The 11,259-nt window shown below is 31.5% G+C and overlaps 2 protein-coding genes across 3 annotated transcripts; one reads left to right on the forward strand and one right to left on the reverse strand.

Annotated features, from left to right (window-relative positions):
- The first annotated feature begins 1,013 nt into the window (after nt 1-1,013).
- LOC107493306 (WAT1-related protein At2g37460) lies at nt 1,014-4,473 on the forward strand. The gene is made up of 7 exons (XM_016114403.3): nt 1,014-1,327; nt 1,641-1,703; nt 1,818-1,934; nt 2,956-3,190; nt 3,303-3,464; nt 3,562-3,713; nt 4,112-4,473. Exons 1-7 carry the CDS (start codon nt 1,131-1,133, stop codon nt 4,284-4,286), a joined length of 1,101 nt encoding a protein of 366 aa, XP_015969889.1. The 5' UTR covers nt 1,014-1,130; the 3' UTR covers nt 4,287-4,473.
- Nucleotides 4,474-5,084: 611 nt separating this feature from the next.
- Nucleotides 5,085-10,320, reverse strand: LOC107493305 (type I inositol polyphosphate 5-phosphatase 8). 2 transcript variants are annotated; one of them, XM_016114401.3, is made up of 11 exons: nt 9,962-10,320; nt 9,030-9,087; nt 8,828-8,912; nt 8,664-8,729; nt 8,363-8,456; nt 8,089-8,193; nt 7,155-7,434; nt 6,890-7,068; nt 6,689-6,797; nt 6,448-6,596; nt 5,085-5,674 (listed from the first exon to the last, which is right to left on the reverse strand). In XM_016114401.3, exons 2-11 carry the CDS (start codon nt 9,057-9,059, stop codon nt 5,365-5,367), a joined length of 1,407 nt encoding a protein of 468 aa, XP_015969887.1. In that variant the 5' UTR covers nt 9,060-9,087; nt 9,962-10,320; the 3' UTR covers nt 5,085-5,364. The 2 variants fall into 2 exon arrangements, with proteins under 2 accessions (XP_015969887.1, XP_052107362.1); XM_052251402.1 differs by lacking the exon at nt 9,962-10,320 and having other exon boundaries at nt 9,030-9,470.
- Nucleotides 10,321-11,259: the final 939 nt, after the last annotated feature.

An 11,259-nucleotide genomic window follows, 5' to 3' on the forward strand; every position in this document is an offset into this window, starting at 1 on the left:
TGTATTTTGTTAAATAAATCAATATTTTAAACATATAATTCTTTAAAATTTTTTGTATTGTACACTAAAATTTTTATACTGTGCGTATTTTGTTGATTGAGTATCAATAATAATGATAATAAAAAAAGATAAAGAGTAAAAAGATGGTAGAAAAAAAATTAAATAAGAGAACAAAAAATACAAAAAAAAGGCCGCATAAAAAAAAAAAGAAAACGACGACTATAATATTAAAAAAGTGCACGTATAATAAGTATAATTTAGTTGGTCTTAATTTAAAAATCATTTAGCCACCTAATTTTATTGTTTCATTTATATTTTTTCTCTTTTCTTTTAAAATTAGCTACCATTTATCTCCACTCACTTACATTAGTAGATCATATAATATTGTGTCAACCATATAATAATTGAACAGTCCAATAATAGGTCAAATCCTGAATTAAGGCAGGTTGGTGTATAAATTTAAGTATGTTACTTTGACTCATGACTTAAAATTACTTCTCCTACAAAATTAATCTAATAAAAAAAGTTACATATAAATAACTATATTTCTATCAGTGAGACAAATAAGTGAAGAGTCGAGTTAACCATGGTCATGATTAAGAATCAGTTGGTTCATACAGTAAGATAAATCGTGTGGTCTGTGTTGACAACAAAGTCGATATATCAAAATTATTCATCTTTAATTTACATCCTATAATCAGATTCAAAGACAAATTTGTCCATAATGAAACCTCAAAGTTGAAGTAAAAATTAAATTAAAACAAATAACAAGATTCAAAACAAAAGACGATATATGATATGAAATATAAAAGCTACTCCACGATGAGTAACACTCAACTATATACAAAAAAGATGGTAATAATTAAAAAGTAGACACTGACTTTTTAAAGAAATCAGAGGATATGGCCATATGGGTACGTTGATAACCGTGACTCTATCTCCAAACTCCAATTAGTTGCGTGAAATAATGTGGATCCTAATATCTACGTATAGTTATGCTTATACATACACTAACATAGTATATATACGACAGCCAACTATATAAGAAGCATGAACCTTCATTGGTGAAGTGGTGTGTCATCTATTGTTTCTTGTGGCCCAAGTAATTTATCAATAGGTGGTATTGGAAGATGGATGGTCATACACAAAAATGGTTGGAAAAAGCGAAGCCATTCATAGGTGTGATTTTCTTGCAGTTTGGATTTGCCGGCATGGATGTTCTATCCAAGGCTGCACTCAACAAGGGAATGAGCAATTATGTTCTTGTTGTTTATCGCCATGTTGTTGCCTTCATTGTCATAACCCCTTTCGCATTAGTCATTGACAAGTATGTATTCTCTACTCTTTGTCGATTGAAAATGTTTATACCACTCTTTCTTATTCTTATTTGTATACTCATCATTTCTACGATGAGTATAGAAATAAGTTTATCAAAAGCTCGTTACTACTCCAATGAAAATATTTATATGTGAAGATAAAATTTTAAATTGTTAAATAATTTGATATGTTTTACTATACATATTTAATTGAATCATCTAATGATCTACATAAAGATGTTTTTATAGAAATAGCCATTTTATTAGTAGAACGAGTCGTGATCATATAACTTGAATTAATTTGGTATGTTGATGTTTTACCAGGAAAGTGAGGCCAAAGATGACATTTTCAATCTTTATGAAGATGGTGGCATTAAGCATACTAGAGTAATTTTCTGCATGGCTATCTATGATTTCTCTCATGCAAATTGAAACACTCACTTAATTAACTCTTGATATTTATTAATAATTACTATATTTTTATTAAATTATTATTGGCAGGCCAGTTATTGATCAGAATTTATACTTTTTGGGAATGAAATACACAACAGCAACCTTTGCCGCTGCCATGACCAATATGCTTCCTGCCATTACCTTTGTCTTGGCCTGCATTCTTAGGTAATTAATTAATGATTATTATTTCACTTCCTTTGGTGATGAAATGTTTCTTTGAAATTTGGTAAACACTTAACTACTTGTATTGGATTTGGATATATCAATCCAGAAGAGTGAGGGGTATGGTGGTCCTTAAATTGGTCTCTATATGCAGCATCCGTTAACAAATATATTACTATAATCATAAGAATAAAATTCAATAATTAAAATAATAAAATTATGTAGTTTAATATCAAATTGGAGTAACTAATTATATAAATTTTATGTGCAATAATTATTTTGGAATGTATAAATAATTAAAATAAAAATATTATACAAATCGAGAGAAAATTATGTATGTCATAGTCAAGGTTATTATAATTTTTTTTAAAAAAAAAGCATAAATATATTTTTTATAACTAGTGTCTTGGTATCGAATATTGTACTACTTTTCAAAACAATTTAGAAAAAAAAAAGAACTTTAATACCATTTCATGAACTATTTTTTTTTCTAAACAAATAAGTGTTAGGTAAAAAAGCATACAAATAAACATATTTATATTGTATTAGATGCTATTTAATTTTGTATAGAGTGACATTTTTTTCCAGTAAAATGGCAGTAGTTTGTTAGAATTTATTTGTTGTCAACAAATTTTAATTCATTTATTGATAGATAATTATAACTATTTTATATATATACTGAAAATTAACTAACAAAGTAATTATTTATATAAAATATATATTAAAAATATATAAAATAATATATATTTATACAAATTTATAATAATTAATTTAGTGATTAAATTTTAGCATATATCTAATATTTTTGTATTATTTTTTGACTGAATCAATATGAATCCGTAGACCAAGCCCTCAGAAATTTTTAAAAGAAAGTTCTTTGGTGCCTATAATTTTTGAACTAAATTGTCTAAAAATAGAAATAGAAGATAATAAGACTCACTCTTTTATTTTTAAATTCTATGTCTAAAATTTAGGCAAAATAGAAAGCATCTTTTTTAAAAGCAAATATGTGTACACTGTACAGGCTTGAGAAGGTGAAAATAAGAAGTGTACGGAGTCAAGCAAAGGTGGTTGGGACTCTAGCAACTGTTGCAGGTGCCATGGTTATGACACTGCTTAAAGGCCCAGAGCTCTTCGGGGCCCATGGAAGCAATACCCATAACCAGCATAATAATGGGGTAAACCTTCATGATGTCATTAAGGGTTCCATCATGATCACTGTTGGCTGCTTTAGTTGGGCTTGTTTCATGGTTCTTCAAGTGAGTCTTTCATTTCTTTATTTACAATATAAAAGAATTTTAAACCATTAATTAAGACTTTATAGTTACAGAATAATCCTTGGTCTAACGTTATGATGTATGTGGTGTGTAGTCTGTTACACTAGAAGCGTACCCTGCTGAGCTGTCACTTACATCATGGATATGCCTATTGGGAACAATTGAAGGTGGCTTAGTGGGCCTCATTATGGAAAGGGCTAATCCTTCTGTATGGACTCTACATTGGGATACAAAACTACTTGCTGCTGCCTACAGTGTGAGAGCTAATTCGTTAATTTAACAATTTTCATACCACATATAAATAAATAATCAGCTTAGTTTTTGTAACACATATGCTCTTGGTTATTTTGCAGGGCATATTTTGCTCTGGACTAGCCTATTACATTCAAGGAGTAGTCATGAAAACTAGAGGTCCAGTCTTTGTAACAGCATTTAGTCCTCTCTGTATGGTCATTGTTGCTATCATGGGCTCCATTTTTCTCGCTGAGCAAATGTTCCTTGGAAGGTAAAATAATTCTATACCAGATTGGGAATCAAGAACGAGTCAAGCAATCGGTTCAATTTAGGATAAAAATTAATCAGTAATAAATCAGTCAAAAAATCGAAAAAACCAATTAAAAAATCGGTTAACTGATTGAATCAGTTTGGTTTTTATAGCAGTTAATCGATTTAAAATAATAAAATACAAAATTTATTTTTTCAAAAAAAATATTTTATATATAAATATATAATATTTTTATATCCGATTCAATTTCGATTGAATTTCTGTTAAATTTTTAAATCTTTGAACTTCTAATTTTACCAGTTTGATCACTGATTCGATTTTAAAATTTTGGGAATTATACATTATCATGTTATTAACATTATATTGAACTAAAAGAAAGAATATGAAAAATTTTACAGGGTGGTTGGTGCCATTGTGATTATTTTGGGGCTGTACATGGTGGTTTGGGGCAAAAGCAAAGACTATGACTCACCAAATCCAAGTATTGAAGATAACAGTAATGCCAAAAATCAGTATCTTACTCAAGAAGGCATGAATGGTAAGGAAAACATAGCTAGAGATGAACAAGTATGAGACAAGATTCCAACTCTAACCACAACAACTTTATATAGTCTCATAGTTGTTTGGTCCTTCACACTATGATGTATGAGTAGTTGAGGTTTAATTTTTACTGTAATAGTAAGGCTTCTTCATAAGCCAAGCGAAGTACCTACAACATGAACATGGTGCAACTTTCAATACAACATTATATTGATGCTGAGACTCCGTATTTTCTAGTATTAATTAATTCCACAATAGTAGAAAATTCGGTGTTCCCTTTATTATGAGCATTGCTTCTCTTTATATATTGGAAAACATGTGAGAAGGAAGAAACTGTGACTAGTCATAGGATTTTGAATTAACATGAAAAATGAACAAGTCAAACAAAGTTAATTAAACATGTCCTTCAACTCCCATGCATTAATGAACAACCATCATCAATATGTTATCTCTCGACATAGAATTTCCATCAGCCTTTCTTTAATCTTGAGCAATAGATATCAAATATTTGTGTAAAAAGACATGATATATAATTTTTCTTGTTTCACCATATATAAATATAATTAAAACCTGATTGAGGGTCAACCCCATATAGGGTTTCATTTTATCCTTCCTTTCCACACAATTTATATACAGTTCTATACTAATTAACAGAAGAACTGTTTCTGTTATCAAAATTTGCTGTACATCTTGAATCATTGGTTCAAATGATTGTTAAGTAAGAAAAAGACCAATGACATTTATATAGATGTTTCTATATAATGCTGCTAAACAAATTAAAGCAATTCCTAATCAATGAATTATATTGATAAGAAAAAACAAAGGAACATCTATACAAAATGATATCAAATAAATATCATTCTTACTATATCACATTCCAGATTTACAAATATTTATCAACACATTTTCTCTTCCTCATCAAAATTAGCAAAGCAACACCATATCTCCTAATTTACAGAGGAGGTCGCGGTGTTTCAAGGCAGTTAAGATTCCTCATCGAATCTAGTCTCCAAACTGGATGACCAAAATTCCAATAAGAATCTCTTGCCAAATAAAAAATTAAAAAAAGAATTCCATCCCTCCAAAATTCTTAGTGCCCTACATGGTGGACTCACAAACTTTGTACAGTGTCCATGCAACTCTGTGTCCTCGTTAGCATCAAGAGCTGCTCTTCTGCCTGCACTTTCGCAGCGCAAGACGATGGTAGCCCAGCGTTTACCAATGGTTTTGAGGAACATGATCGTGTAATGGTGACAGCATTAGAGGGAGGAGGAGGAGGAGGAGTAATGCCATTTTTGCCCCTCAAATCGACTTGAGCAAAGAACATCGAATACACTGGCCTGTGGTCAGAGAATTTGGATTCTCCACGAACATACCATAGCTGCTTCAACCTTTCCCCTTTCCACAGTATTCGATCGCACCTGTGAACAACAATTACTTGAGCCACAATAATTCAAAAATAACAGCTAGTGCATATAAATAATTATAATGTAATGTATATGTTATTCTTGCTCTAATGTCTAGCCAAAAAAATTGAATACAAGACACTGAATAAACTAAGAAGCAACTTGGCCTCGTTAACGTGAGCAAGAAGCTTATCATAAACCATGAAAGGTTGTTGGCTAGCGTGACGTCTTAGTTTATTACTTATTATAATAAGCGAAAAAATAAAGGACCTTAAAAAAATTGTCATTGGTCAATAATAATACTCGTCAGCTGTTTATTTATTTTTCTTCATAATTAATATATGGTTCCCTTGCCTCCATCATTAACTACATTGATTATTTATAACTAAACTAGGCATCTCTGATTGCAATAACATTCACATGATGATGATTATTTTCTGGCGGTTGACTAATTCAGGAAGCAAATAATCTATACATCACGTCACGACTTGGCCATTTTCAAATGGAATCGATTTCTAGTTACTAAACAAAATGCAAATGGCATTTTATTAGCTATGTGAATTTGTATAATAATGTTTGTTTCAAGTTGTAAACCGGGGAAAGTGTCATCTGACCAGTGGCATCACATAGCATATTATTTTTAACAAGTGGCAACAATAATGCATATGATGAGGACAAACAATTAATCATCATCTTGTTATGGTTTCATGCGACATGTATGTGAAAAACAGAAATGCTAAAAATTAGGTTAGATTAGATAAAGAAGCGAATTGAGATTGAAATGTTACCAAGCAGGAGTGCGTCTTTTTTCCTTGGACTTGGAAGTTTGGGCAACATAGTGGTCCGAATTGGCTAAGTATTTGTATGTAGGTGCAAAGTATATTCCCCCTTCATTCCAACCTTTAAATACTCTACCTGCTTTCTGCTCTATTCTTAGCTGCCAATCGCAATAAACAAAAACAAAATAAGATCATCATATGATAGTACTTAGTACATATATACTATACTTTAGTTAATGAAATTAATTACCTGATCCATTTCTAGTAGTGCCTGCCAATCATTCTTCTTGAGAAGCTCATGTGTATCATCGTAGCCAGCTACAAGCCGATAATTCAAATCTCCAAGCCATATGATATTACTACACATGGATTAAAAAGAATTCAAATATTAGGCAGTAGGACGTGGAAATATATAACAAGAAAAGATTATGTTATACACATTAACACATACTGGTGTTGAAGTATGGTTTGAGGAGCCTCGAAGGAACTCGAAAACTTAGTTCGCTTCAAGATTTCCGAGACGTGCAAGTTTCTACGCATTTCGTCGCCGTCTTTCTCTCCAGAGGCCAAGTGGGTGCAGACGAAGCAGAACGTGGTGTGGTACAGTCTCATGCTAATTGATATTGAGCCCTGTTAGTGTAACCATTTACCAAACGATAAGAAATGATAATTCATATTTCATAGTTTTAGAGTGTGCGAAAGTGAAAGTGATGGACCTTATTGCCAAGGTAGCCCATAATGCCAGTGCCAACGCAAGAGGCCCTAATATTGGTGACGTGGCAGTAAAGATCGGCACGCACCCAAACGCATAAGAAGATTCCAACCATTTGCCTGCTTGCTGCAAGGTAATACCGTTGCTGCTGCTTAACGCCTCCTTTTTCTTCTTCAATGTTTGGGTTTAATGCGTGCCTCATAAGGCTTAGCCACTTCGCTGCTGGCCCACTGTCCTCTGGCCCAAGCACGTTCCCTGCGTTTAGCGGCACTATTTCTTGGAACCTATTCACATACACTTACACACTTTTACTATTTTACCCCAAAACGAATTCTTTATGCGAGTACAGGGATTAACTTCGAGAGTAAGAAGCGCGAGGTTAAAAAGTAAAAGGCGAAAGTAACAGGTAGTTCTGAGTCTGACATGTGAGCTTTAGGGTTAGCCACTTATTTAAGAACAGATAGGGACTTCAAACCATCATTTCAAGGGTATTAAATTAAGTAAAAAAGTTTCTTCTTCCTTTTTGAATTTCTTTTAACACTTATTTAAGAACGCTTTAAAAATATTCATGAATATTAGAACCTAATAATAATAATAATAAATTATAAATTTAAGGTTGTGAAAAATGGCCGTCAAGTTTAATTTTCAATAGTTGAATTTTGAACTACAACTTATTGAATTTATAAAAGTAAGATGACCGGAGAAAAAAAAAGGCAAAGTTTTGCTAATTATTGCAACACAAATTAAGAAGATATAAATAGAAAAATTTAATCAGTCATCCAAAACATTTAATGTAAAATTATTTTTTTAAATATAATCTAATATAAAATTTACATTTTTAAATACTCTTTAGCAAACTCCAAAAAGGAAAAAAAATAGTAACAGAGGTAATGAAATTCAAACTATTAAGAGAAAAAAGAAAAGAAAAGAAAAAATACCCAATTACATAGACATCAGCTGGTGAAGGAGACTTGAACCAATCCCTCAAGTTCAAAGCTTCATCGGGTGACTTCCCTCCAACGTTCCACGTCCCCACGAACATCCTACACAAACAGCCACACCCGTCAAAAATCAAAATCACTCTTTCTTAAAAGTCAAAGAAAACGCCACAAGCCCACAACTAATACAAATAATAATAAAAGAAAACAGCACCCCAAAGAGTTTAGGTTAGCCACATAATGTTTCAACGAAAGCTATGATACAAGTGCTTACCTGAGGTCGAGAGCATCACTGAAAGGAACACAAGTTTCTTCCTTCCCAAGATCCCAACTTCTCATTCCATTTCTAGAATCCATCAACCACCCCTCTTTGAAAAAATAAATAGCCCAAAATCAATCAATAGAATTCAATATTATTTCCATCACAAAAAAAAAACTGCTAAATTTTGTAGGCAGGACACCCCTGTTTCCCGGAAAATCCGGCCATCCACGTGGCAACCAAATTGGGATCGAATCAAATTGGGACCCAATCCAATTAATCTGAGGGCTACCAATAAACACTGTTCCTAATTTACCTGAGAAATTATCTGGGACGACGGCGTAACAATCTTTGTCCGAACAACTCTTCCTCCTTTCTGCTCCTGATTCCAAATTAATTAATCAATTTATGAAATTAAACCTAATTGACGAAAAACATGAAGAACGGATCGATCTAAGTTTTATACTTTTATTTACTTACCTGTGAAACAATAATCTGAGTGAAACTTATCAGCACTAGTCTTTATGTTAAGCCACTTTTTCACGGCTTGTTTTGGCCACGAAGACTACAATAATCACAAAATTAACCGAAAATTAATTAGAAGACTACAACAAGGAGAAATTAGTAGTAAATTAAATTAAATACGAGAGATCAATTATGTGAGTGCATGCATATAATATACCTTGGATATTTTGTTGGACTCTGTTCTCATTGCTCTTCCACCTTCGAATCGCTCAAAACTGAAGCAAAAGCAAGATATGAATTAGGATCTTTGGCATGAGAACAAGTGCAGACGGCTAAGGTTTAATATATAGTGGCAATAATATATGGAGATGCAGATTATCCAAATCCGAAGCGAGGAATTTTTAATAACAAAATTCGAGAGGGAGATTGATTTTGTAGCATTAATTGGAGGAAGTCACACACATGGAAAAATTAAAGTAATTAAAAAAAAAATAGTAATTAACAATGGTATAGATATTTGTTTTGTTTAATCTTATTGGTACGAAAATGATTAAAAATGATAAACGGTTTTCAACGGCAAATATAAAAGAGACTAGTTGCAGGGAGAAGCGGAGACAGCACACATGAGTCCTAAACAAACGAAAAAAAATGAAAAATGAAAAATGAAAATGAGAATATAGTATAGTTGTGGCTTCTATTGTGAGGTAGATAAAGAAAAGGCCGGGTTCATCGTTTTCTTTGGAAGAATCTTTCTTTTGAAGCTCCCGTTTGGCGCTTTACAGATCAAAGAACCATGAAAAAAGCCTAAGCCTTTCTTTATTCGGACAAAACATTCAAAAGCAAAGATTGAGAATTTGAGATCTCACTAGCATCCATTCAAAAGGTGAACCTTTTCCTTTTCTTTTTCTTTTCTCTGTTGCCAGAGAGAACACCACCACCTTATTGAAATCCAAGCAGAAAAGAAACACCATATTGTAACTGAAAAGAGACACTAACTTGTTTAATTGCACACGCAAAAGGGAAAGAAAATAAAGGAAACAGAGAAAGCAGACGTGAGTCAACGGCATTGCTAAATCGAGAGTGATGCTTGATAATGGAGGAGCAATTATTACTCCTACTAAAACATAAATGGCAAAGAAGAAGAAGTACCAGATCAGATCAAGAAGAAGAACACTTTCAGCTTCAGCTTCAGCTTCAGAGAGAATGATCAGAATAAAAGAGTGAAGAAGAAGACAAGACTGTTAACGATCTCAGCTTTCATTTTTTTTTTCTCTTTTATGCTTTATGGTGTTGTGTAATGTAAGAGGGAAGCATGGAAAAGAGAATATCTGAATATGGGTGTGTGACAGAGTCCTATAGTAGCAGCTGGTTCCCTTCTTTGTTTCTTTGTTGGTTACCCTTTTCGGATGCACAGAGAGAAGAGAAGAAGGTTTGGGTTTCGGTGCTATTTTTTCGGGGTCTCCTCGGTAAAGCAAAAAGGTTTCTCTGATTTATATCATATGAGACTTGAGTCTGAGAGAGGAAGGGAGAGAGAAATAGAATTAGAAGGTACCAAAAAAGAAGCTCCATATTTTTGAAACGGGGTTGCAGGGGTATATTCGTCTTTTCATTATATGTTTCGGTGGTTAAGGTCACTGAACTGCTAATCTTTGCCGTACACCTTTTAAGCTTGCCTTAATGTACCACTTCCAACGGCTGGCGAAATTTTTATCCTAAAATGCACATAATTATTTAAGATTTAATTTACATTTTCTAATAACATATATATTTTATTCGAAAATCCTATTTGAATTTTGAACACTAATAAGTATTTTATTTCTTCTCTTTGATTCTCTTTTTCTTACAAAAATTAAAGTTGGAAACTTTAAAAGAATAAAAAAAACTGAAATATTTAGTAACAAAAAAATAATCAGCCAAAAATAAACATAATTTATNAATTTAATTTTGATTGGATGTTAACTTGAATTTTAAATTTAAGTGATTATATAGTAATATTCCAATCTCATTAACCAAATCATATTAACACAAAAAATCAATCATTAGTTACTTACTATATAAAATTATATATTTATCATTCGTTAATAAACTTGATCATACTGGTACATATAAAGAAATTTGATTATTATGTTATAATATGTTTAATTATTTTATTATAAAATATTTGGGTGAATTTTTAAAAAAAGATTTTTTTTGAGTTATTTTTTTTAAAAGATCTTATGAAAAAATAAAAGTAATTTTATGTTTGGATATCTCATGCAAAAAGATCTTTTTATCTATTAATTATGTTTGGGTATAATAATATAAAAGTACTTTTTTGTTTATTTATTACATAAAAAACATCTTTTTTTTAAGGAAAAATAATCTTTTAAAAAAAATATAAATTACAGCTTCTTATAAAAGATTTTTTTTATTTTTCTAGTACTTCTACTTTTATTACTAAAAATTTG

This window comes from Arachis duranensis, chromosome 6, assembly GCF_000817695.3.
Source record: "Arachis duranensis cultivar V14167 chromosome 6, aradu.V14167.gnm2.J7QH, whole genome shotgun sequence".
Lineage (NCBI taxonomy): Eukaryota > Viridiplantae > Streptophyta > Magnoliopsida > Fabales > Fabaceae > Arachis > Arachis duranensis.

Excerpts from the sequence above, each read along its gene's own strand:
- LOC107493305 (XM_016114401.3), bottom strand. The coding sequence starts at position 9,059 with ATGAGAACAGAGTCCAACAAAATATCCAAG. Across the intron at positions 8,457-8,663 it reads CGTCCCAGATAATTTCTCAG|AGGGGTGGTTGATGGATTCT; the intron begins GTAAATTAGGAA and ends ATTTTTTCAAAG. Across the intron at positions 6,798-6,889 it reads CAAACCATACTTCAACACCA|TAATATCATATGGCTTGGAG; the intron begins GTATGTGTTAAT and ends ATCCATGTGTAG.
- LOC107493306 (XM_016114403.3), top strand. The coding sequence starts at position 1,131 with ATGGATGGTCATACACAAAAATGGTTGGAAAAAGCGAAGCCATTCATA. Across the intron at positions 1,704-1,817 it reads GTGGCATTAAGCATACTAGA|GCCAGTTATTGATCAGAATT; the intron begins GTAATTTTCTGC and ends TATTATTGGCAG. Across the intron at positions 3,714-4,111 it reads GAGCAAATGTTCCTTGGAAG|GGTGGTTGGTGCCATTGTGA; the intron begins GTAAAATAATTC and ends AAAATTTTACAG.